Source organism: Botryllus schlosseri, chromosome 6 (assembly GCF_051294905.1).
Source record: "Botryllus schlosseri isolate E-star chromosome 6, Bs_hap1, whole genome shotgun sequence".
Taxonomy (NCBI): Eukaryota; Metazoa; Chordata; class Ascidiacea; order Stolidobranchia; family Styelidae; genus Botryllus; species Botryllus schlosseri.
In genome coordinates this window covers 18,673,069-18,700,459 of record NC_137241.1, presented here as the reverse complement: position 1 = coordinate 18,700,459, position 27,391 = coordinate 18,673,069, and the positions used below count along the sequence as shown (strand labels likewise).

Here is a 27,391-nt window from a genome sequence, read left to right as displayed (position 1 = left end):
AGACGTATCTATGTTCAGCCCAACTCGTATACAGATCTTGATTTCCAGATTTGTCAGCTGGTCACCAACAATTATGTAAAACAATTGTACTTACTTTACTTCAATCATAACTAAGCTATTTTTATCTATATTTCAATTTGACAGGTGTGCTTTTTGTAGAATGGTATTTCCTAATAATCATCTTAATCATGGAATAGAAGTTGTGGCATTGTAGCAATTGTGATCAAGAAGCATGTTTAATTGCTAAAAGTGAATTGATTTCATTCATACATCATGGACTTGGATACTAATACTGTGAGTGCAAGAAAAGCCGATCCAGAAGCATTGATGGAGCATATTAGAAGAAATCCGCCAACAGTCAAAAGCATCCCAGAAGTTGTCGGTCTTCTTTGTGCAGTAAGTATTCTTTTCACATTTCTTTTGTGTTCAATATCACTGCCACTTGTGTGATGGATAAAACTCTAGGGCTGTGAAAATTTACTCGATTCGAAGAAACTTGTTCAAAATGGACTCACTGACCGATTCAGTTAGGAGTTTGAAATTTGAAAATGACTAATGAATGAAACTATGCACTAGAACAGGGGCGGGCAACATACGGCCCGCAGGCCGGATCCGGCCCGCCAAGGGATTTTGTCCGGCCCGCGGACAGTTTTCCGTCTTACATGATAATGTGACCCGCGGCCCCAGTCTGCCGAGATTTCCCACTACTTGCTTACTATACGTTACATTTTAGTGACTGTATGTTATAATATACCTGTATGCGCACTGCGCGGCGTGCGAGAGTGGAGCTTACGCGTAAGTTCGTCGAAGCGAGAAGACTTGCATTATCGGCATTTACGATGTACTCAACCCTAATGTCGTTAGTGGTAATCATGGTGTTTGTCGACTACAACGGTCATTTACACCAGTCTGGTATTTCATATTTTTCATTCCGTAACCGCCGACTTGTAGCACGGGACACTTCTAGGCTTTTGTAAGACGTAGGGTTATTGTATTTTGGAAATCTGAAAAGAGGACACTTTTTCAAAATTTTCAGACTTGCAAAACCGGAGGAAAATCCTGAAAAAATGGTAAATTTTTCACACTTCGTGGTCGGTTGACTAAAAAAAGAAAGGGCAACTTTCTCGCTCAGCGCCAAAATACAGTTTTTCCTTTCACATTATCAGTTGGTTGACTATAAAAATGGTCAACTTTCCGGCTCACCTCCCGAAATAGCCATAGTTTGCCATATATTTAACCAAAATCTCGAAAAAGAGGACAAAATCTCAAAAAAAGAGGACATTTGGGCGTCCTCCGAGGACACGTTCAAAAAACTAATAAAAGTGGACAAATCCTTTCGAAAGTGGACGTATGGTAACCCTAGTAAGACACCGTTATACCAGGGGTCGCCAACTCAAAACGGGTCGCGGGCAACTTTTCAAATTTCGTAGATGACGCGAACCGCATGAATTCAATATCGAGATTGATCAGGCCACACAGTTGAACAACGACGCTATCTCGTCATCTACTCAACCCTAATGAGTTGATATCTTGGTAAATTAGGGGTACCGGGGTTATCGAATGCCTTGAAATCTTAATTAAGGATTGCACCGTGTGTTGGCTGATCAGATAAAAGCAGACATGGCGGCGCCTGTTTGACAATGCTATTCTCAAATCCACATTGTGTTCGTCACTATCGGCGAGAAATGGCTTTGAAGTGACATTGCTGTCGGTAAAATACAATCATTAAATACGATTTATTCCTTGTATATGTGGATTAGGGCGGTTCAAAAATAACATTTTTTCCTTAATCTTGCGGGTTACATGATTAAATCGTCAGGTTACCTTAAAAAACGACGCACACCAAATTTGAATTCATTCCAACCAATATTGGCGGTTTACGTAGAGTTTGAAAATTTTGAATTTGCCCAGAAACGCAAAAATTTTTTTTTCAAAGTTTTCTGCTAACCCCATGAAATTGTTGGGCTGTCTTCAAAGACTATGCAAAACAAATTTTACTCAATTCCAAGCCGTAGAAGCGGAGTTATTCCAGTTTTTCGATGAAAATTCTTGGATTATCCACCGATCAAGGATAATCCCAGAATTATCGAAGAAAAACTGATATAACTCCACTTCTACTGCTTAGAATTGAGTCAAATTTGTTTTGCATAGTCTTTGAAGACAGCCCAACAATTTCATGGGGTTAGCAGAAAACTTTGAAAAAAAAAATTTTTGCGTTTCTGGGCAAATTCAAAATTTTCAAACTCTACGTAAACCGCCAATATTGGTTGGAATGAATTCAAATTTGGTGTGCGTCGTTTTTTAAGGTAACCTGACGATTTAATCATGTAACCCGCAAGATTAAGGAAAAAATGTTATTTTTGAACCGCCCTAATGTGGATAAATGGCCGAATAAGATATCGATTCAGCAATCCGGCCCGCCAAGTACTTAATTTTCCTATATCCGGCCCGCCAACTGGAGAAGTTGCCCGCCCCTGCACTAGAAGAAATGCCATGCGATTAAATTTTGTACTTTTTGTGCCAATTAAACAGGATTTTATGTCGATTTTCCTTAGTTGTCAAAAATGACGTGCAGTCGTGCACTGTACAGTTAGTAATCGCCAACTCTTGTGCATCATGTAATGAAAATACTTCAATAAGCTATAATGTATGACTGAAGCAATCATTTCTAGTTGTAAGCCAGTATATACTCAGCACAACGCTTGTTTGACTAGATTTCTTTGAATGTTCCTGCACTGTAATCCTTGTGCCTAGTCGATACTAATCCAATAGTTATGGGTTTAGATGTGTTCCAAAAGTTTGAACTCAATGTTCATTCAACACATTCCCATTACTACCATTGAGATATCCATACATAATTAACACGTAAACTTGAATTGTTTCTGTGAGGGTACGGTCGTACGGAATATTTATGTTTCTGCTGTATTTCAGATCTCAACTGAACAGCGATCATGCAATGTGTTACGATCGTGTGTAGATAAGGTTCTCCTGAACATGAGCAATATACGTAGTTTGCGTGACATCATCGAGAGACTTCGATCAGTGTCGAGAACCAACGGGTAATTATATTTCAATTCATTATCGGAGTCCAATCTTGGAGGCGACATGAGAAATTGCATTTCATCAATTTGTCTCGTTTTTAGGGGAAAAATCTTGAATAATTGTCTTAAAAACGAATGTAGTACTTAAAGGATTAATGTATTACTGCCTCTGGCGTGAAGAAAAAGCTACATTTATATTGTAAGAAGAAACTACAGTCAAATCCGCGTGCACGGCACAGCTGCTGTTGATCATGTAAAATATTTTCATCATTATGTTCTGCTACCAATTGAGTCTCCCAACAGATGATGTATAATGAGATTTAATTCCAGACCCTCCACTATTTTGGTGGTAATTGACTATGCCAATCCAATTTCATTGATTCCTGCTTTACCCTTCTATAGCAGATACAGCAAGAGAGGGTTTTGGTACCATAATATCCATTGTGGAGTATACTGACTCTTTGATCATGTCAATCGAATTAGATCTCTTGGGATTGAAGGGATTGGAACTGCAGTGCATCTTAAACTCATTATTTCTTGACAGGTTTCGCTTCGAGATACCGAGTTCAGCCAGCCCAGAGACTCGATGCCACTTGGTGTCGGACATGTTCAGTGTGAAAATAGTTCTGGGAACATCGAATATGCCAGACCACAGTCCTATTGTGCTGGATGTCAGCATCAAGCATAAAGAGGATTACAGATCTTGTACACATTTGGCTAATCTGATCAGGTATGAATGCCTTTACCATGTTTACTGTAGTTACGTATGCCTTCACCAAGCTCATTCATACTAATAACAGCCATTTTATATAAGTGAAAGCTTATGTAGGACCTCCATTCTTGACATCCAGCTAAGATCATTTGCAGTATGTAACTTTGCACTTGATTATTTTAAAGCAAGTAAATGCTTGCTCTTCATTGAGTTTTCCTGATCAAGGAATGTTGTCATGCAACTCTGTACATCTGACTTGTAGCATATCGCACATCCAATAATCCACTGATTTTGTGTTTTCAATTAAAAGGGGTTTTCACAAACAAATAGTTTTTCTTGGATTGGATGTGTTTTCTTGACCAAATATATACCGGTACAGGGTACATCATTATTTCCGGTATTTTGTGAGGTTGATATATTTCTGCTACATATGAAATATTTGATGATAGTCATATACGACTCATCTATTGCTACTAAAACTAATAGTGTTGTATTGTTATTTCATCATTTTCTAATTCTCAGCCGATTTTAAATGACATATTCAATATGAAATAATGGATGCTTTGCTTTTTGACTTGACATGACTTTTATAGCTTTGTGTAACGTAATTCCTTGGCATCATTCGGCAATTCTCCGGCTTCAACCACCTCTGTTAATTCACTCCCAATCTGTTACACTTTCAGTTCTAAAATATTTCTGATGCAGCATTTTTATTACCGTGGTTTTTCAGAAGCGGGAATTTCCTGGAATTCTCCAATCACTTGAAAGGCCTGATGGAAATGTACTCCACTTCGGGCAGCAGACAAAGCAAAACCAGGATATTTCTTGCGTTGCAATCATTGGAAGCAGACATTGTCAAGATGAGCCAAATGTATCGGTAATGCAAATAGCCTATATCTGTATGTAGCGTCGTATGAATAATTCATGCGATGTGATTTGTCGACTCTCACTCTACCCTCATTCACCAGCTGTTGCATAATTATTTACATTGCGGATGGTCGATAATAATTGTGCTTTGTCAGGGATACCCATGGTGAGTCCTCCGCGTTGGATGTTGCAATGAGAGGGACGGTGGGATTTCTCACCCCACGTTTAGCTGGCGACCGTCCGCATTTGGCGTATTACGTGTCTCCGTATGACCTTGTCGATACTCCGTCGAATCGCAGGATCACTCTCACCGACAAAGGTTCGCAAAATAGATTGTTTGATGTTTTTGCCATGTGTGAACTGACTTGTGAAAGTCGCAACTAGAACTAGTTAACACAATCAACTAGATTCAATTCTGAAACTACTTGATAATGTTTATCTTATCGGAATCTGATCGGCTTTCTTGCAACTTGGTAAGAATTACTGCAAATAGTATTGGCATTTCAAAATGATGGGCTTTCAAGTTTGGAATGGGAGGGGTATCGACCCCAAAAGCCCACCCCCTGGCTATGCCACTATTAGTACTGATGACTCTTAGCTAGCAATGTGTTATAGTTCCAAAAGACGTCGGACTACACGCGGAGCTTGCTATCGAACAGAGGACGGCACCCTGCAGCTTACCCATCACGCCTTTGATTACGAATAAACATCCGATCGACAGTTCTGGGTAAGTTGTTGCCGTTTTCAATTGATACCCGTTTTTTTTTCATCTGCCAATTAACGTCTTGCAGGATGCCTCGATTCATGGACGTCAGCCATCACAACACGACAAGCGTCCAGTCTTGTTTTGTGTTACACCTCAAGCCCCCCATACCAGTTTTGCAAAAAGTTGCCCGGGACCTGTGCAAGATAACCGGTACCACGATTCGATAACGATGTTAGAATGCGGGCACCAGACTCTGTGTTCCATTTTAGGTTTTAATCCAACCTCGGTGGACGGCGACACCAGGAGTTATCTCAAGCTGCTGGGTGCGGAAAAATCAACATACAAGGTTTGGTTTTATTCAGACCTTGAATTTGGACTTCACCCTAGACCAGTGTTGCTCGAAGTGGCAATTTGACGTCTTGAGGGTGTGTTTGCAAGACCATGGGGCAAATTATCAAGAAGGGGAAGGTTGGGGACAAAAACGCCAAGTATTCGGGCTTTTATTTTCAGTTTCTTACAGTTGATTTTTCAATCGATGGACATGCTAAAGGGATAGGCTATAATGCATTTTCACCCCGTCAATTTTTGTCTGTATAGTCTGCCGGAGCCAAGGCATGCTGATTCATTTTCTTATAAAAGTCAGGATGTACATCCAAAAATCACTCTTCACTTGACTAAATTCAGTACACATAACTGGTATTCTTGCATCAAATTTGTTCAAGTATTACAAGTAGATGAAAACTACTGGACTATTCCAAAATATGTAGATTTACTTCGTTACCAATGACCTCTGACTTTTAGGGGGAGATAAGGACATGTCAAGCTCTGGACTATAACATGAAATAATGACATCGTTGTTTCAGGTTTTGATGGGCAACGACTGCCATGTTTACCATCTTGCTTTGTCGGATCTGAAAGCGACTCTGGTGAATAAAGTTCACTTCACTCATCCCGGACATGTTTCTGGAATTCTCAATCATCTACGAAAGCAATCACACTTGAATACAGTTGTATCAAGCTGTATCAGAGATTTTATTGGTAAAAGCTTCTGAAATTCCTTTGTAACACAGGGAGGCCGCAATCGATACTTACCTGAAAGTCAATATTCAATTATTATCTATGCTGTATTGAAATTAAATTGATCTGAGATAATTCCTAGGGCTATATTAGAATTTTTCCATTTGGATATTGACTTGTGGGCAACTGCGTTATGAAATCTATTTTGATGCAGCCAAAAAATGTATTTGGTAATTCCTTTATCCAGCCACCGCATTTACAGTACGTAGAATCTTCAATATTATTATACTCAAGGTCTCGACTAGTAATGTATGCTTCGAATGTATGTTGAAATGTCATTTATGTGACTTGATCGACTTCATCACCGGATGCTGACATTATTTTCTTCGCTTGACCAGACAATATTTTTTCATATTCCGTTGGTCCTGCATGAAATAGCAAATAGCACATAGTTCAACGGTCATGTGATGTCACAATGATTGGTACACGGATACTCAACTCTATTCGACTCATCCGTGCTAGATTTTGCCCTGCCCTAGTGATTATAACAAACGATTGCCGTAGCTATATCTGTCTTCAGAGTCAAAGCAGTTTACTTTTCCGAATCGCGAATAAATTATATGCTTTTGTGATATCAGAACGTGCATCTTATATTTTTTTACACAAGCCCCTTGCGTTCATCATTTGATTGCTATATGCTCTTTGATGTTTTTGCCATATCGGTATCATCCACCTGTTTCTAATACGTGTCTCGATCTAGGCAAAAAGAAATCCAGAGAGTGGTATTTCGAGGTTTCCGCCGACAGTAACATTGAGAAAATCAATGTCACAATGGAGCATCCTTCCTCGAAAGGCACTGCATTCTGTAGGTTATCTTTTTGTCTTAAACGTACCGTCCTATTCGACTGATGCATTTGCTACTATGTAGTGGAGGTAAAGCTGGATCATACGGGATTTGCGGCTTGTAAAATATTCACCGGAAGGGGGGACCCTCCTTTATGCAACGACGATTTCGTGATTAAAGTTCTCGGAAAATGCTCGTCGCTGCCAATCACGATGAGGTGGGTGTAATGTCTGGTGTATTAGGCCACTGAAATTATGATATGCTGAACTATGATCTGAAACGACAGTCTTATGCAGAGGGGATCAATGTAGCCAGTGTTGCTACTCGAGTAGAAGTCGTGATTTGCGGAACCTGTCAAAACTGCTTCAGGTGGAAGTAGAAAATGAATAGTGCTCGAGCCATCAGTTTGAGAAATTGAAAAGTATATTCATATTAAAATGAACCCGAATGTTTTCGACCGACACTCGTCAGGGGTGATCGTCAGCAACTGGTAGAGAGTTGTAAAGAACATTGTATATCAACAATCGTTTTAGCAAATATGACGTCACCGACATGAAATTCAGCATAATAAAGCAGAAGAGATCGCTCATTCTCTACTAGTTGTTGACGAGTCCGAGATAATTCGGGTTCATTGCAATACGAATATACTATCCAATCGGATATTGAAGCTCTGTACCTCCAAGAAACTCTTCAAATAGTAGATTTGGTCAAGGGATTGCATACATTATGCAGTTGATCAGAGGTGGCTGCTTTTAATAGATTTAATAAGCTCGTAAAAGTGATGCAAACTTGTCCCAAAATTACTCACTTCTTTGTAGTTTTGCCTGAAAAACTGTTCAGTGGAAGTATTCTAAGCCACTGGTTTTAAGAAGGGCACAACACCTCTTTGGTAGTTGAAGAATTAATATTGTTTTGTAGGAAAGTCATCGAACAAAGCATGAACAATCCCAGAGAGCCAGACGTGACGCGCAGCAGACCGCCCGCGTTGTTCCCGCTGAACCCCACCATTTTGACCCCGGTCACGAATAGATTTTCCCACCCCACACAGCAGCAGCATCATGTCGCTATGGACACGACGGTTTCAACGGGAATGCCGACAGTGAACAGCGCCTCTTTTCTTCCGACAGCGAGTAAAACGGCCGGTATTGTATTCCTTGATTTTGTTTCGACACAGTACCGATATGGCATGCCCGGAGGCGATCAAAGCAGCCATCTTTGGTACTCTAGTAGGATTATGAGTAACGTCATCATTTGCTACCCAATTACAAGTAGATACAGCAGTTTCCAATTCGTGGCAAAAGTAATTCACATAGAAGTAGAAAGTGAAAGGTCTCAAGAGTACTGTAATCCAACCCCCCCTTTTCTTTCAACCCCTCCATTATTTTTCGGCTGGCCACGCGCCTGTACTCAAGTAAATAGTTCGAGGGGTCGCATACTATTAGTGGTTAATCAGAGATGGCCACTTTCAAAATTACATGACGTATCTTACCGAATATTGGAAAATGACTAATGACACTACAAAGAGGTAGAATGTTTGAAAATACGTTCAGGCACTGTGATAAAGGAGTTATTTCATGCAGTTCTATATGACAATCTCACTAACTAGAAGTAATGGAAACTTATTCCAGAACTACTTTCCACTATTCAAAGTACAAATTTTGAAAAGTCAGTAGTTATGCCTGAAAATGTTGTAGTAGATGAAGAGGTAGTCTAAAAACATTACCTCTTGAGTAAGTATTGCCAATACGCAAAACCTACTTGATTACTCCAAAGTACTTCGTTATTGACTATAACAGACACCTCTGAATATATCATACTATGCAATCTACGCGGTGTGTTGGCCTGTTATATAAGTGACATCTCAATGATGGAGACGTGAGCCTTTGGGTGTTACGTTTCCTATTTTAGATTTTGAATTGAAAAGATCGATGAGAAGCTCGTAATTCCTTATTCCTTAACCTGTAAATCGTGCTGTTTTAGTCGCGCTGTGACAAGAGATGGTCATTAACGAAGTTTAGGCAGAACTTAATTTGTTTACTTGAATCGCTTACTTTTACTCCTAGTTGATTACCGACGAATGAGACTCGAAAATAGACTTTTGACTCAAACTCTTGTAACTTCATCCGGATGACTCGCCATCTCGTACAATTCCTGAATTAAAACTTTCCGCGCTTCCCTTCCAGTCGAAAGCGCTCCGACCAATTTTCCGAAAAAAGCGATGGCCAGCCCGATGCTCACAAACTTACTGATACAGAAGGCCCCGGAGCAAGAGCAGCAGAGAGTAAAACCAAATTGAGTCCGCAACGCCGTGCCGAAATGTCAATTTATGTGAATACTTCAGGAAAACCCGATGCTGCTCGGGCTGCTGAAGGAAAACACGGAGCACGCGACAAGCGCAAAACTCAACCCTCTCGGACAGCAACCGGGGCTCATAGGCGGGGGACAGACGCAATTTAACCCGACACAAAACAACCTCTCGTTTATGGGGGCGGGGTCGAATTTTCCGAGTATGGATTCGACAAACTCGCACACAATGCCGCCACCCAGCTACCCTAACGTCACGACGCAAAGCACCTATGGGTCCACTCCGTCACCGGCCCACGTGCCAAACTCGCCGTATTCGCAGAGGTCTCCCATGGGCGTCTTGGATGACATGACCGGTCCGGTCACGCCGACAAATCCGTTCGGCATTATGTCTCCGGGACTGGTGTCACCCGGCGGGCAGAATCGAGGTAAGAGGTTTGTGTGGTCGTATGTCCGAACTCGCGAACGTCCGGTCATTTCAGGTCGGAGGGCCAGCCGTCAAAAGTCGCACTCGATTGAGACTCACGATTTTCCGACCATGGACACGCCGCAGTATGAATCGGTTGGTCTGGCAATCTTCAATTTTATGCGTTTTACCCTGATTGTTGGATGATAGAGCATAATCGACAGCTTGGGTTATTCGATTCCAAGTGGAGTGTTTTTACCGTATATTGTGACTTCGCAACGTTCCTAATGACTCGGAAAAGGTTTAAATAAGTATCTTTTTTGCGCCCGCAAGACGACGGTTCCAGTCACACGTCATCCAAAGTATTTTGAATCGAAACTGTTTCGTAGCTCTTTGTGGCCGTTGAGACCATTCGACAGAAATGTGGTTCTGTGAATGTTAGTGTTAGCAGCCTTGTGCGGCATATTCTTTAATGCTGAACTACGACTACTATTTTGGTGACTACACTTACTATTTTGGAATCAAACGGATTTAATCTAACATAGTATGCATGGTATGAAACGACAAGTGTAAATAAGGTACTTTCTCGTTCACATTTCGTGCCCATGTAGCTACGGATCTTCTTTAACCGTTTGGCACCGGCGTGTCTATTTTTCGACATGCCGGTACGAGAGAAGGGTACCGTAATTGAAACCACGATATATTACATATTAATCGTGCTAGGTCGTTGCTGTTCATTTCTGTGAATAGATATTGTTCGTACAAGTTCATTGATACCTTGTTATGTGATATTTATTATATCGAAGACGTCAAAGTCGTATATCAAACACCGTAGATAAATATGCTGCAAAATACACTGTGTCGGCTATTCGCGCGTCATTGACCACTCTCAGATAACGTTCTGTATGTTTCGTTCTAGCCGTCTTAGGGCATAGTTGTTTCATTATGTGAATAGCTAGTTTCCATACAAGTCCACACGTATCTTCATATCTGATATTAGTTACATTTAAGCTGATCAAAAGCTATGTGATAGGCCGTGTGACAAAAATATCCGCCGAAGCATATTTCGCAGACACGCGCGTTCCTGATACCCTCCATATACACTGTCGTTTAGTTGGTTTTATTCGTCATAACCAGCTGTAGTTTGTTGCTGTGAATTGCGATTGTCAGTTTCTGTTTATATTTTGCTAAAGCAACTATACTAGTTAGTTCTATACCGCTCAAGGTTTCATTTGAAAATCGGGAAGCGAATTCCGTCAGACTACCGTACCAGCTTCAAGCAGATGGCTGAATACCCGTTACATAACTTGAAATATATCGTGTTCTAATAGCCATAGACCTTCATAGATTGTGTCTGTGAATTGTTGTTGCCTATATGATTCTAAATAACGGCTAATGGGCAAGTATAATTCGGAATACATACAATATTACTCAGCGATTGTACCTACGCAAAAGCGTGCGTCTGGGTATACAAAGAGCTGTCGTACATCGATATATATCTTATGTTGTAGTAATGATAAGCATTTGCAGTAAATCATTATGGTAAGGTTCATAAGGTACGCAATTTAGCATTTCTGTTTCCAACCAACGTTTTCTCGGCTTGCTCTTCATATATGTAATCAGACACGGCATCGGCGTCGATTTGAGTGGCGCAATCGGCTGCGCGTTGACCTTTTGAATCGAACGATACCTTCTTTACTGTATTCGGATCCCAGGAAGGTACCATTTTTCGATTTTGAAAAATGAAGTAAAATTTTTCGAAAATGGCAGCCGGTGCCAATCGGTTAAAAGTTGCTAATTGTGTTCTCAAGTACCAGACCTACATGTTGTTTGAATTTACTGTATCACGTCTTCTCATCTTGTCTAGCGTACTCTGTTTTGTCGGTCTTGATCCGTGAAAGTACCGTTTCTTCAATTTTCAGCAACAGAGCATAGAGTCCGACATGTCCTTCGATATGTTCAACATGGGTAGCAGACCTGGTAATTGACTTGCGTCTCACAGCTGTGTTTTGTTGTGATTTTTACCTTTTGCCGTTTGTGTATGCACAGGGATGACGCCGTTACGTCGGACGGAATCGATGTCTCCGAGTTTCAACATCTCGACGCAGCAATCGTTTCACTCCGTCCTGACGAGGAATATTTCAGATAACCCTCTCACCAGGCAATAGTCTTTGTAACGAGCGTGCCGTACTGGGGGGGTCACCGTTGTGTGTTTTGTAGGAGTGCGTCGGTAAACAGCGTGAAAAGCGGCAGATCGATCACGTCGCCGGTTCCCAGGAATTTGAAGACGCCCGACGCCATGGTGAGGGTTTCGTTTCAATGCTTAACTCACCATTTTTAGGGAACTGTCATTGGTTTTATCAGCAATGCTACCTTCGTTCAGGTTACGTTAGGATCGCCGCCGATGTTTGACGTGAATCAAAGGGTGAGTTTCTTGTTCTTATATATTAGATACTACCATTCCTGCACTTGTTAGCATTGTTGTGTCTGATATTTACCTCTCTCTTGTGCATGCCAACAACCGGAGTTGGTCAGCAGGGTCGTAACCAAGTCACAAGTCAATCGCACTTTTATAGTTTTGACTCGTGTCAACTTGAGTCTTTTTAATTTCACCTACGAGTCAGCTAGTAGCGGGTCGAGTCCCAGTCATAGTGTTTTGACTCGAGTCCGAGTCCAGGCTATTATGTTCACTGTCCAGTAGGGGTGTTCAAAAAAAATCAAAATTTCTGTTCACCCCATTCAATTGGTAGGTTGTCTATAGAAACGATGTTCACCAAATTTGGCTCAATTCCAACCAGTGGAAGCGGAGTTATTGCTGTCGAAAAATTTGGATTTGAATAAAATAGTATTTACGGTGGGCACACATAGTAAATAAATAATAACTGGCCACCCCTTTTTCAACTCTGTTCGAGGGATATAGAACGCCTCGCATTCATAATATAGGCATTTTCCTCGGTTACGGTTACTGGCCCTATTTTCCAAGTATCAGGACTGATGGACGAAATACCAATAATGGGTTGACTTTACTATTTTTCAAAGTTACAATGAACTGTATATCTGTAGGCCTTCCCTAGTCTCGAGTCATACGACTTGAGTACAAGTCGAGTCAATGCAAAAATTGGCTCGAGTCAACTCGCGTCATTACAACCCTTGTGGTCAGTAACGAAGTACTCCTACATTTCTTGATTACTCAAATACTTTTACTCACTTGCACTACTTGAGTGGTTATGAAATGAGACTACCACTTCTACATTTTCCAGTATTTTATGCAAAACTATGCACTGAATACTGACTTTCTACTTGCTTCTACTTTAGTACCAACGGTGACTACCTCTGCCTAGTACGTGCTCCATATACGTGTTCCATATCGCGCTGTTATCGACCTCTTTTATGTAAAAATCTTGAAGGGGCTTTGCAGCATTAACTTCACGGTAGTAATTTTGTACTTCCACTTCTTGTTGTGCATTTGAGCTTCAATTATAAATCCAAATCTTGAATTTGTTTGGTGTGGTGTATAAATGCAGGTTCTTGTATGGTACTGATTTATAATCGGTTCTTGGGCATCGTGAAGATTCGAGATCATTCCAAATTCTTTATTTTAAATGTTAATTTGATTAATTTACAAAAGTATATGATATGGTCTTATCTTGTATTTCTAACGATGCTTGTTTGTGACCAGGGGCCGAGGGTTAAATCATTTGATAGCCACAGCGACTACTTCCGATCCCCATTGGCGTCAGCATCACCAAGTACGCAAACAGGATTGAATCTCGGATTGGAGCAAGACACCGACCCCTTTTCCTTCGATGATAACAAGTTTGTATAATGCGCGTCTCAACGAATTTTGCCATACCTAGAGTTCATTATTTTCAGGAACCCGTCGAAAATCAGCATGTCCGAGAATAATTCACAGTCCAGCCGCACCGGCAGGCCGTCCCTGTATCAAAGCATCTCATCCGGTCTGCGGGATATTTTGTTCTGACATTTGCAATGGTTCTAATGCGTCCGTCTTTTAGATAAAGATGAAACGTTGAGGGAATATCAGAAGACAAAACCGGTGCTTTACCGAGCTTTGACCGGTGATTCAATGACTTCGAAAGCCGATTCTTCTCCGTTGCAAAGGCAGTTGTCTGGGACAGGTTTGTAGATAACCCCCGGTCAGTCTGTTTTTTCCGCTAGGCTCTAACTGTTTCGGATAGTAACCCGGCGATAGAACCATCTTATTTGCATAGCAGAGTTCAAAACCCACTTGGTATGTAGTTTGTTTCGTTTCCGAGCAAAGTGTGCGAGTGTGTAGTGTGGAAGTGGGTTAATTTAACGCCTTTACATATTGAGAGGGCACTGTCCTGTCACTGAGGCCACTTACCGCGACAAGTCACAAAACACTTGATTTGTTGACAAATTGCACATCAAAATTGGAAAGGTTGGACATGAAAAGAAGTATCTTAATGGTCCACTCGAAGCACAGACTATATGTGTTCACAATGAATGAGGAAATGTTACCGTGTCTGTTAGACTTGCAATTAGATTTAGACTTACCACGCTATGGCAGTTCTACTGACAGCCAGAGCTGTGTATATTCTGTATTTGTAAATCCAAACCCACAATTTCTTTCGGGTCATGTCGGAATTCACGTGAAAATTTGAAGGTATCGGTAATTCGATATCCAAATCAAAACCCGGCTTGAATAGAATCCATATCCGATTCAAACCAAAATATCGTATCCATTTTTTTCTCGAATCTTAATCCACGCTCGTCACCGTTGCAATCCCAGGAATGGTGTCGAGTTTGAATTTGACCCCGACTCTGACCCCGTCGTCCGGCGCGTCTGCTTTCGATTTCGGTATGACCACTTCCACTACCGTGACGGTCATCGAAGAGAAGCCATTCGGAAAACCGGGCGCTATGGACAAAAATAACAACCAATCAAGTCAACAGGTTGGTGTGCGGTTTCGTTCCGTGTGATCGGACGGTATCCTTGTTTCTGTGTTATACATAGGGAGTCGTTAGGGTTGTTCAAAAGTAACTATATTTCCTAGAGTCCGGAGATTCCCTGATTAAATTGTTAGGTTGTCTAAAAAAAAGACTGCACAGCACACCAAATTTGACGCAATACCTACCAGCGAAAGCTGCCGCAGAGCTTATTGAAATTTTTGAATTTACTAAAAAAAAAAATGAGGAGCTTCTTTGTGGCACAGAACTCCAATATACAATTGAATTGTATATTCATATCGTAATGAACCCGAATATTTTCGGCTGACATCGTCAGGGGTAATCATCAGCAACTAGTAGATAATTGGAAAGAACATTTGATATCAACACAAATTTTTGAAAAAAATTTCAAATTTTACTGTTCACCGGGCATGAAATTGCTGAGATGTCTACATAAATGGTGCAAAAGAAATTTGACACAATTCCAACCCGTAGAAGCGAAGTTATTTGAGTTTTTCAACAATAATTCTGGGATTACCCAGCATTCAATGCTATTTTCGCAAATCCAAAACTTTCATCTGCAATGACTTATTTGTTATGTGTCGTTCTTCTTGGCAACTTAACAAATTAATGGGGTTGACAGTAGGGATGGTGTGAGCATGAGGTTCACGTTCGCGTTCTGTGTGTGAACCTCTGAAATTTAGAGGTTCACGTGCACACGTGTTCACGTGGTAGGTTCTGCACTGTGAACCTTTTTCATATACTACAATTTTAACTTCATCATAACATTTTTGGTTGAAATTTATTGCATTTCAACTGCGGGCCACTCTATATGCATGGCGCTGGCAGCATAAAAAAAATCAACACTAAATGATTGATAAATGAAACAATGTAAATGACCATGCACCTTGAAAATCTTGAAATTCTACTTGCTTTGTTACAAACGGTTGCTCGAAATATCCAGCTTTCCGTTTGGGAATATTTAGTGACTCTCTGATGTGAGCTTGACCCGCAATCACACAAGATCCAGAGCGAAATCCGCTACATGCAGGTAGTAGGTGCTCAGCAAATGATGCTTATTCAACCAATCAATGAAACGGATATCGTTGTCTGACGTAAAAAAACATCTAGATGGCGTACGGGGTCAATCTTGATTCCTTGCGATTGAGGTGTTGGCTACTGCTGTATAACTTGTTAATGGGGTAATATTCGTAGCAAGTAAAGAAACCCGTTTTACGCTCTGCGCAATATCAACGTAACAATACTCAGTTGTCTGGTCTGGCCTAGACCGTCAATATTCCGCTTATATTCCCTTGCAAGTCCTCGTCGAAATTGTTGGCAAAGCGACAGAAGATATTGATTTTATGGGATTATTATATGATTTGATTTCCCCAGTTAATACATTTGGCAACCTTTGTCAACATTTAGATTGTTTTAGGCTATCACATCACTGAAATATAGGGTTGGAATTAGCAATATGACGTCACGTGACGTCATGAGGTTCACGTTCGCGTTCATACAGAACCTTTCAAAAATGTTCGCGTTCACACGAACCTGAACCTTTCCGAGGTTCACATCATCCCTAGTCGACAGTACAGTTTGAAAAAAAACTCAATTGGCTCTGTCGCAGTTTGTACTGGGTAGAATTGAGTCAGATTTGGTGTGCAGCATTTTTAAAGGCAACCTAACAATTTACTTGGTGAATCCCCGAAATCCGGGGAAAAAACTTATTTTTGAACAATCCTATTGCCCATGTATCTCGATAACTGAATATATTTTCGAAGATTCTGTCTATTATTAGTTTCATCAGTGAGTTTTCATTTGTCAAAATCACATCTTTCAATTTCGAAAGTAACCACGTCAAATCAATTGCTAAAAAGTATCCGACCCCAGACCGAATCTACTTAGTGAAACTACTTACTTGAGCACTTTAGGGCCTTTCATTTTCCACTTTGACTACGTGTAATTGAGTACACGAGTAGCAGGTCTGCCTACTTTGACCACTTCTGGCATTGTGTCAGGTGAAATCGCTCGAACAGACGAAGCCTGACAAGACCGTGAAGCGTCGCAACTCGAACAAGAACGAGGACAGCAAACCGACCGGTAAAAAACGGGGCAGGCCACCCTCGTCGAAGGACGCCGCAGGTTGATATCTCGACGGCTTTACTTGCTGACCTTTTTTTTTCAAAGCCACGGTGGGGGTTTGCGTTTTTAAATGCGCATTCTACATTAAACTCAATTGTTAGTTTGTCCAATGTTTTGTCGATGCCGTTAAGACGGTGGCACTTAACCGGTGTCCCATGGAACACTAGCGGTTGCTGGAGCCAGTTTCATACGTTCCGTGGATGTCAAATCAACATACATATGATTTGAGATGATACTCGCGTCTCAGCCATCATTGTTTGCAGGCGATTAGGCCCGATCAGCAGTGGAATTGTCACTCTTGCGGTGGTATGTCGTGTGCAATGGCATACACAGGGGTTACCAATATTATTCTCAATAATCCTCAATAAGGGCTTTCGGAATCAATCAACTGGTATCACTCTGTTGCGTTTCGACCGAACAATACGATGACACTTTCCAACGTGAAGCCTCGCATTTTCAAACATATATCTGAATGGGAACAGCGTCAATCAGTATTCATCATTCATCATGCTTTTGTTTCCTGTGAAAATTATATTGTAAATTTTTCATTCTTCAATGCTCTGTTGAGGCACATTTCATTTTGTGCATCATTGTTCCCTTGTAATGTATTAGATGTGTATTGTGATAGATCTTTGTTTCTATGACTTACCGAAAATTTGGGGTTTCGCAGCTTGCACTACTTGTGTAAGGATGTGATGTAGGATATTTAGGTTACTTGTAGTCATCTGGTTTCGAGGCAAATTTACTTTGCTAGAAAGCATCTAAATATTTTCAAGTTTCACTTAGGGCCGAGACCAATTTCTCTACTGAGTAGCGATTCTCTACTCAGCAGCGAATTTTTTACTCAACTCACGCCAAAAAGTATACTCACACTCAAATGCGTTCGAATCGGCACTCAAATCTAAGTCAGCGGACCACCAGACTTAAGTGTCAATTTTTGCGGTCGAGCAGCCAACTGTAGGCATTTTAGGCAACAGTCGCTGCGGGGTTCGCCAAATACCGGAATACCTGACACCGGTACGGTACTCTATTGCTTTCTGCTGAACGGATGAAATCAGTGTGGCCTGCTGTACCATTTCGGTTTCTTGTACGGTATCTCGATCGATTTACTGGAATGGTAACTTCTGCTGTATGAATTCGTTAGCGTCAAGTTCCGTTGAGTGAATGAGTGCGCTTTGGTGGATTTTGTTCCATAAAATTTTATTATACATACCGTAAGGCATGTCAACTGCCATTTGAAATTTATAGATACAGAAATGGCGACAAAGGTTGATCGTCAAGCAAAACCGACAAGTTTTGGGCTGCTGCTAGCGATTGAATTTAACGCTGCCGGCACTTTACGAATGCTCCTCTAACAATTAAGAAGATGAAGCATTTTGAACCTCAAGTGATAGAATTCTTGGTGATATCCGTGTTGGGATGGAGTCACTATACCTTCAGGCCTTTCAAAATTCAGACGAGACTCCCCGTCAACAGACCAGCAATAAGCTTTTGGAAACAAAAAATGCTGAATATATCAGGGAGAAAATGTAGAATGGATATGGCAAAGTTTAATGGTAGAGGAGCGAAGTGATTCGTGCATGGACGATCTACGATTGGAAAGAAATCCTGAAGAAATGTCATCTTTCAATTTATTTACACGATATCGACGCATTTTGTTCTTAGAGGCCTGCACTTACGTTATTGTGGCCTGTTGTGAAACTTTAACTTGATAAATTTCGAATGGGTTTGTGGCATCTTGCGAATATACTTCTGTGGGGCAATGGAACGTTGTGGGTATCTTCAAGGACTTCTAATATTTCTAATGGGCCATCTCCAAAGGGTATTGATAAGGTAAATCAGTGAGATCGACGTATACGTAAGTAAGTTTTGTGACGAAATAACGAGGAAAGCGTCTCGTTGTCATGACAAAATCGTTCACGCGTGTCTGGTTCAAGGCTAAAAAAAAATCTGGCAACACAATTTCGGAAAATGACGCCTGGAAATCGATACTCAACTGAGTTGAGAGAATTGGCGCGCACTCAACGCTGAGTATCGATCGATACTTAGTTGAGTGGAGATACGCATTTAAGCATTACTTAGTTGAGGAGAAGAATTGGGCTCCACCCTTAGTTCCGAAGTTGATTTTGATCATTTTTGCATATTCACTCATACAAACGAGCTCGTGTATAGTGGGTGCATCGAATACTGCACGATTCGCGTCCCCTATCGCTCCGCACATTACAGTTTCCTTGAAACTCGCAGGTAAAAGGAGAAAAGTGGAAACCGTTCCGCCGAACGACGATTCTTCCAGCAATCCACCTATCATGTTGAATATTCAGCTTTCGTCAACTGGCACGCCGATATCCTCGACCATAAAGACAAAGTCCCAGCCCGGCGCGGCCCCAGCAAATAGTAAGCAGAAATTCGGCCATGTTGTGTCAAAAATTGTTTAACAATAAGATTTAGTTTCCCACAACGATTTTTCTCAATTCTAACATTCAAGCGAAAGAATTTGACAACTAATGGGGCCACGATGTCAATACAGCCAGTCAGTACAGTCATAGCATAAAAACTGTCATAGAAGTTAGGTATATAGCCAATATCTCAAACTGATTCTCATATCTGCTTTGCTCCTTTGACGCATCATGACCAACGATGGTCTTGCAAAACAGCGTAAACGTAGGGTTACCTCTTTTGAGAGGATTTGTCCTCTTTTTTTGACTTTTTTGAAAGCGTCATCCAAGGATGCCCAAATGTCCTCTTTTTTGAGGATTTGGACCAAATCAAAGTTAAAATCCAACTGAGATATAGTAAATCAGTAGTGAAGTAACGTTCCGGCGGGTATTTCGGGAGTTGGGCCGAAAATTTGACCTTTTCTTTAGCCAACCTACTTGAGAACCGAAAAGTCGGGCTTAGAGCCGGAAAGATGACCATTTTTTAGTCAACCAACCGCCAAGTTGGGGAGAATTTACCTTTTTCCCCAGATTTTACTCCAGTAATGTAACTCTTGAGATTTGGGGAAGCGCGATTTCGAGAATAAACTTGATACGAAGTCCAATCTGTCCCTTCTTTTAGTCCTCTTGAGCTTAGCTCAAATGTAATGGTCTGTAAGCTAAATTGGAAAACCATTCGGTGGGCTGATCGGTACTTCTCTGCGGGCTGCGCACCCCCGGTTGCTTCAGACCTGAGACTTGCTTTTAAAACTGGCTTTCATGACTTCCATGCTAGGAGCTGAGCACTCGGGTATAGTGTGGAGGGTGAAAAAATGGTGGCACAGACTCGTTAACCTTTGGTTGTTCGCGACATCAAAACGTTACAAAGGAAAATATGTCGCCTTCCTTTTGCCCACGGCCTTGAAAAAAATTGTGATTTTGCATCTTCAGAAAATGTACCAAATAACAATGGAGCCACCCCACCCTCGGCTGTGCCTGGTTCCAGCGTCGCTCCAGGCAACACTGCACCAGGGGCGGTACCGAACACTTTGAGTTTCGATGCAACCCTCGAGAAATACTTCCAATCTCAGCAAGAGTTCCAAAAGAGGAAGGAGATGAAAGACAAGAAAGGTAACGACTCGAATTGATTCGCGAGTATTTTGTACATTTTTTCATTTCTGGTTACGCGCAGGGGTCGGAAAGTCTGCGGTCGCCAAGTCTTTTTCTACTCAGGTCCCGACGATCGGTGGATCTGTCGCGGAAAAGGGCAACGGATCTCAGCTGACAAAGGTTGGTGTTACGCTGCGAAAACGCAGAGCTATGGCTTTGATGCTGTAACTTTGTATCGATTCTTTGACTTCACTGTTGGGTATCTTTTAAAAGATATGCGACTTCGCTATTTGCAAATATGCTGTCAAATGTCGCAGACTTTCATCAATTGCTGTTTAAAAATTCTTCTGAGCTTTCACAGTTACTGGTCGCACGCAAGTTATAGGTTACTTGTAAATAATTTGGTACAATACGAGCATTGTTACGGAGGATAAGCCAAAGTAGACCACGAGCTTTACATCACGTCAGAACGCTTTCTAATTTGCTTTCTACAGCGATTCAACATATCGCGTTTTCTTTCTCACATTAATGGGCAAGCCTTCAACCTCTTGCATTTTGCAATTAAGAATCAAATTGGGATACATTTTGCAGTCTAGACTGCACGTTGGCACCAATCCATGGACTGACAGATGAGAACCACTGATTTATGCAATGTGTAATCCGAGATGGGACTGTTGATTGTTTAGAAATTTGGTAGCGTAGCGAGACTAAAGCAGACGCAATAAGAGATTTCACGTCTTTGATCCCCGTTCTTGGTCCGTGCAATTTCTATCTGCACAAAATGTGTTCCGTTCCTGTTCTTAAAATTCCACGCCTTCAGTCTTTTGCCTTGCTGAAAAGCTATAATTTCTGATTCCGCAGACAGCATCAGTGCCGCGCGCAGTAGCCACTGGCATGCCGGCCCCACGGAAAAGGAAGGCGTCCATCAAAGACATCGTGGACAAGCTGCACTCGAAGATGCCGGAACCGGCCGTCGGCTCTGGCGCTTCTCCCCCAGGTCATTCAGCAGAGTTTGACATGTAATTCAAATTGTTCCTAGCCCCGCGCGTGAACTGACGTTTCCACTAAGGCTGGGCACATTGATCCGTGTGCTCGAATACAATCGAGTATTAATTGCAATGATTCGAGTCGAGTACTGGAGACGATTTTACCAAACACTGAAATTACACTCTGCTCTCCACGGAGAGTTATGTAATCAACAAGAATTATAGTTTCGATTGGTCGTATCACAGAACCCAAATCACGTAGTCCAAATTCACGCACGTTGGTAGAAGTGTGAAGTCTTGATCAACCTGTCACAAAACGCATTGGCATAGGTATGTGGTTGACAAAATTCCAAATTATCTTTAATACGATGGGGGAACTGGCAGTATTTTTGTAGTCGCATAAAAGGTACACACATCGCCCATACTTGTACGACTTCGTAACGAGTGATACTCGACTCGAAGCCTATTACCAGACTCAAAATCACTCGGTTACTCGATTTATGCCCAGCCCTAGTTGCGTCGCGTTAGATTTTCCAATCTCAAACGGCGTGTTCCGTTTAGGGAGCAGCAAAGCCACGTCTGAAAAGGATCCCGGCGCGAAACCCAAGGCGTCGTTGCCTTATCAGAAAACGGCGCAGGGCGGCTTTGTCGGCAAGGCGATTTCAAAGCCTCCGATCGACGACAAAATCGCCAAAGTCACAGTCGGGCATAAGCCGACCAAAGCGCCCGTTTCCAAAACGCCTGCTAACGCGCAAAAGCAACCCGCTTTTAACCAAGGCGCGGCCGCGAAGAACAATCGGTCGTCTGGTGAGGTATCTGGGGCCAATGCCGGAAGCGAGACGATGGATCAAGTGCTGAAACACATCCATGACATGGCGGCGGCTTCAACAAAACGGCATCAGAATCCCATCGCCAAGCCTGTGGCAGGTTTGAATACGAGTTTATTTTCGCAGAGCTGTTGTGATGCGAGTTTCAAATTATGTTTGCGATCTTGTCGATCAAATTCTCTCTTTCGTGGTACGGATGGTGATCTTGTCGATCAAATTCTCTCTTTCGTGGTACGGATGGTGGATTGCTTGTCAAAGTATGTCTATGTCGACTTTGATCAGCAGAGTTAAGAATCGGGTTTCGAGATAGAACGTTTGCATGTTTCTTACTGTGCTGGGAACTTGTGATATGTTCCTTACGAAAAGTCGTTGAGTTGGTAAATTTTACTGTGATGAATGTAGTCCTTGAAGCAATGTTGATTTCGCGGCACATCCTACTTGTTTGGCAGACTGTAAGTTAGAATTTGTAAGGCTGTTGGAGGAGTCGTAGCGTTACTTCCAACGGTTTGATTTGGTCCGTAAACTAGATTTGAAGAACACCTACTAAAATTCAGTTCTCGAGCCTTGCGAACGGGGATGACTCTCGCTCAGAGGTTATCTGTACTTCTACTCTAAAGTTCTCTGAGTAGGTTTTGCCTGCTTCCAGTACTTACTCAAGTGTTTATCTACTTAATAGCAAAGTTGGCGTCAAATACTCTTTGACTTGGATATCGAATCTCGAATACTTGGAGATAGCTGCTTGTAGTACTTATTAAGTAGTTATGATTTTGGACTACTTCTACTTCTACTTGACAGTGTTCTGTTTTTTTGGCAAACATAGGCGTAAAATACCTACTTACTTACTTGTAAACTGCCACTCCTACTTCTACTTGAGTAGCGACGATGACTACTTTGACCACCTGTAAGAACAAAATGAAATAGAATCGAGAATCAGCCTGGTATTCATCGCAGGGAAAGTGGTCAAGCCCGCCGTGAAGCCTCGCAGCGTCACTCCCACATCCGGCAATCAGCCCATACAACGCAAATCCCCGTCGCAGCTGCTGCGCAATTTCTCCGATACCATGCTGAGAAACACCTCGCTCAAGAACTCTTCTGGCGCGGGGAGAAATTTAAACACTGGTGAGATGTGAAAAAGTGCTCTGTAAATGAGACTCATGGGGGAGTGGGTATTTTCAATGTAATGTAATGATAATAATTTTGATATAATTTGAGAAGTCATTTTGCGCTATTCGCGAAGATACGCCTTGCAATTTCGAGAGTAACCACCTTTGATCATCTGCTAAAAGTGCGCTAGTTCAAGTAGTGGAAACTGAACTTCCAGTTGTAAATCTACCTACGCTGGCCACATCGGTCAATCTGCGTGTCCATCAGAGTTGGAACAATTACAATATTTTAATACAATTACAATTACTCAATGCTAATAATATCAAATTACAATTACTGTTAAACATGTAATAATTTCAATTACTTTTAAACAGGTAATTGATTCAGTACAGAGGTGTTCTTTGACAACCGTAGCGACGTAATTAGCAACAATCTCAAGCTATTCATGTTTCATTCCTGATATGTAGAATACCCTTTAATTAAAAAAAAACTCGAACGTATTCGAATTATTCCTAATCATGAGTACTGAAAACTTCAAGCACAGAAAAATGTTACCGATAAGATGTGTAAAATTAAAATAAATGCAAAAGGAGAGAACCTCCTGATAACTATGAATTACAACATTTTGGTTCGCACTTACATTTTCAATTGCTCGGAAACTGTTAGATTGCATTTGATGAACATTAGGGTGTGAAAATTTCTGGCCCCAGTAAATTTGGCCAAGATTGGAGGTAAGATTGGGATAACATCTCAACAAATGCGTGATCAAGTTTGATGAAGCCTTGGTTGGAAACTTGAATTTCTTTTTGCAATTGTTGCAGCAAGCCTCGTCAGTACTGGTCAGAGATTTAAAAATAAAACGCTGACCAGGTTGTAGGAAATGGTTCAGCACAGGTTTCAGAAAAGCTTATTTGCTGTTGATCCATTTTTGAAATATCAAGATTTAGTTTAGCCCATTGGTTCTCTAACTTTTTTAGACACGCCCCCCCTTTATGACAGTAAAATATTTCGTGTCCTCGTTATCGTCATATCACACAATGTAACCAGAATGTTAGCAATCCTTACAGATAGTTTGATGGTATGGAAGGTTATGTCTTTTGATGAGAGAATTCTCCAATATGAAATTCCGACTATAAACAGAGCAATAACTATGAAATGGAGGTGAATCGCGCCGAGCGCGAACAAATGTCAGTTTACCAGAGCTTCGCGCCCCCCTTCAGATGCTTTCACGCCGCCCAAGGGGGGCACGCCCGCCAGTTTGACAACCACTGGTTTAGCCCATATTGTAATTCACAAAGTTTTCTGTTGCTACTGAAGTATAGGAAACAGTTTAGCATGGCTGAATTATCATAACGCGGCACGCATGGAACACCGATGTAAATAGGCTAATTATTACAGGTGGCGACTGTGTACTAAGGCCTTGCGACCCCTCGTTGTCATCCTGGTCCGTACCGGATTTTCACTGGTGTGGCGAATAAATGATTGATTGATTATTTTGTGATTGTCTGGTTTACATAACAATGTAATTGAAATTGTAATTAGCAAAATTTTTATCAAATTACAATTACACAAAACAGAAATGCTTCAATTACAATTACATGAAAAAATGTAATTAATTACATTCAGCTCAATTACAAATTATAATTGATCCAACTCTGGTGTCCGTCATAGGCGTGACACCGCGACGTAATCTCCGTCCTCTGTTGACGGAGCCACAGTTCCAATCATGAATCCGACCTCCACATTCCCCAATGCTGCCATGCTAAGCGTTCCAAGAAAGCAGTCGGGTGGTAACGCAGAGTATATCACCCCACCTTCAATCTCGCCCACTGGAAAACGAACATCCTTCACCTTTAACAAGGGCGGATGACAAATTTAAAGGTACCACGTACTGGAAATTTGAACACCTCAGCTGAATGTGTTAACGGAGGTTGTCAGTGACGAAGCGCTCCATTATGTTTTGTCTACTTGCACCATGTACTCGAGTGGTTATGTTTTAGAATGGCTCCACGTCTACTCAAACATTTTTTGGCAGAACGGCTTACTTATTTCGAATAGTAAAAAGTAGTTTTTGGAGAAATTTGCATCACTTTTGAGACCTTCCATTTTCTGCTCCCACTTTTAGTTTGGACGTGTCTCGAAAATTGCAAGATGGGTCTTCGCGGCTGCAATGCTAAATGACTATGAGGATACTTTCGAAACTATGTTCAGTTATCGTGATACAGGGCTATTTCACGTAGTATTTCACTCATAAAAGTGCAAAGTTATACCAAAGCTACTTTCCACTTTTACAATACAAATTGTAAAAATGGTTAATGCTTGAAGACTGTTTGACTAGATATGGAAACGGCCTACTTGATTGACTACTTTTATTGGTGCCGACCACCTATGGTCATGAATAACCGTTACTGTTGGTCGCCGGATAGTAATTTTCATTTCTATATTGACAGGTCTGCACCGGCCCAGCCCGACGCACGCGCGCATCGCCACCCCGGTTCCGGCCAACAGCCCCCAAAGTCCAGACTCGCGTCTCCTAATCATTGACGACCCTGCGCTTTCGCGAGACGACCAACGACCCGATTTCATACCGGGCTCCAAGGCGAACGAGCGCCAGTCTCCGGAACGCGCCACAGTAGCGACGCCTATGTCGCCACCACCCTCCGCGCAAAAGACCAGTGCCGCGTTGGCGTTGTCCGTAAAGAGAGCGCCCACCCCTCGTAATCTCATCGCCTCGCCCGGGATGAGTCCAGTCGCCGTAAGCAGTCCGTTTTCCTCGCTAGACGACGATCTGATGAACCAGGCGGTCACTGGTTGACACGTTTTATGTTTCTGCACTATTAGTACCCAGGACGTCAAAGTGCCTTGTATGGAACCTATTCTCTGTTGCTTGTTAGATTGGATGAGTTTTATTGTGCTCTTCATTGCCAGTATGTATCATAGGTATTTTGTACATATTTTTTCAAGGTAATCATTGCAGGCGACTGACTTTGCTGATTAATCATTTTATTTGTATCTATTGAATGTTCCTCTGGTGATCATGCGCCGTACATTGTTCATTTTCTAACAGCTGACTTTTTCGTAATCAAAGTTGTATCGGTCCAGACTGGCGTGCCTTTTCTCAGATATGGTGGCGAGTTTGCCAGGCCTGGTAAGATACATGTAGGATTGTAGGTGCATGTTGTACAATGTCGCGTACGAATCGCAGGGACGAGCGAGACGAGGTCTCATTTCATCTATATGCAGAAGATTTTGGCTGGTCAGTGCGCTGCTGGCTATACAGTATACATCGCATGCTATATTTTTGCATAACACAAATGGGCTGTCGAAACGAAGTAGGTTGTATATGTTTGTATCCAATGCCGCTGGACAGTGGACAACCAAGGTGCAGACCAGGGTTGTAATGACTCGAGTCATTTATTCAAAATACGGAAATGACTCGACTCGAGTCAATCTGTGTATTGACTCGAGTCATTGCGCATGACTCGAGACTCACACGGCCAAGACCGACATTTCATTGTAATTCCGAAGCCAACACACTATTGGGATTTCGTCTGTTGGTACTGGCACTTGAAAATGCGACCATAAACTGCTAAAAGTGAGGAAAATTGGTATATTATAAATACGAACCATTCGATATCACCAAACAGAGTTATAAAAAGTGGATTTACCAAGACTTCAACTGGAAACTGAGCAGTCAACACAATGACTTGGACTCGGACTCGAGTCATAATACCATGACTCGGACTCGGCACTTTGCTCGCTGACTTGGATTCGAACTTGACTCTGGTGAATTGAAATGACTCGAGTCAAAACTATAAAAGTGAGATTGACTTGTGACTCGGAGCCTTGTGACTTGGTTACAACCCTGGTGCAGACGTAGCCTTGTAGGCAATGTTCCCTCTAAGCTGCGCGCACTGTTGTCCAAGTCACCGCCCAGTGAGTTGGTGAGTGCGCGCAGACTCGTGAAAAATTAGAG

General features: G+C 41.8%; 1 protein-coding gene and 1 long non-coding RNA gene across 5 annotated transcripts in view; one reads left to right on the top strand and one right to left on the bottom strand.

Annotated features, from left to right (window-relative positions):
* The window catches only part of LOC145441360 (uncharacterized), a 370,726-nt gene that overhangs the window by 208,499 nt on the left and 134,836 nt on the right, over nucleotides 1-27,391 (bottom strand). The window lies entirely within an intron of this gene.
* LOC145441347 (uncharacterized) lies at nucleotides 122-26,518 on the top strand. 3 transcript variants are annotated; one of them, XM_080319193.1, is made up of 31 exons: nucleotides 122-396; nucleotides 2,932-3,059; nucleotides 3,586-3,771; nucleotides 4,484-4,630; nucleotides 4,776-4,939; nucleotides 5,236-5,347; nucleotides 5,412-5,536; nucleotides 5,596-5,672; nucleotides 6,190-6,364; nucleotides 7,104-7,208; nucleotides 7,272-7,404; nucleotides 8,106-8,317; nucleotides 9,371-9,468; nucleotides 9,529-9,919; nucleotides 9,974-10,053; nucleotides 11,820-11,877; nucleotides 11,947-12,058; nucleotides 12,118-12,199; nucleotides 12,281-12,322; nucleotides 13,577-13,713; nucleotides 13,771-13,856; nucleotides 13,914-14,036; nucleotides 14,672-14,835; nucleotides 16,851-16,974; nucleotides 19,219-19,368; nucleotides 20,340-20,519; nucleotides 20,581-20,678; nucleotides 21,360-21,495; nucleotides 22,046-22,411; nucleotides 23,263-23,430; nucleotides 25,866-26,518. In XM_080319193.1, exons 1-31 carry the CDS (start codon nucleotides 274-276, stop codon nucleotides 26,228-26,230), a joined length of 4,647 nt encoding a protein of 1,548 aa, XP_080175319.1. In that variant the 5' UTR covers nucleotides 122-273; the 3' UTR covers nucleotides 26,231-26,518. The 3 variants fall into 3 exon arrangements, with proteins under 3 accessions (XP_080175319.1, XP_080175320.1, XP_080175317.1); XM_080319191.1 differs by having other exon boundaries at nucleotides 123-396; nucleotides 8,106-8,329; XM_080319194.1 differs by lacking the exons at nucleotides 23,263-23,430; nucleotides 25,866-26,518 and having other exon boundaries at nucleotides 8,106-8,329; nucleotides 21,360-21,517; nucleotides 22,046-22,217.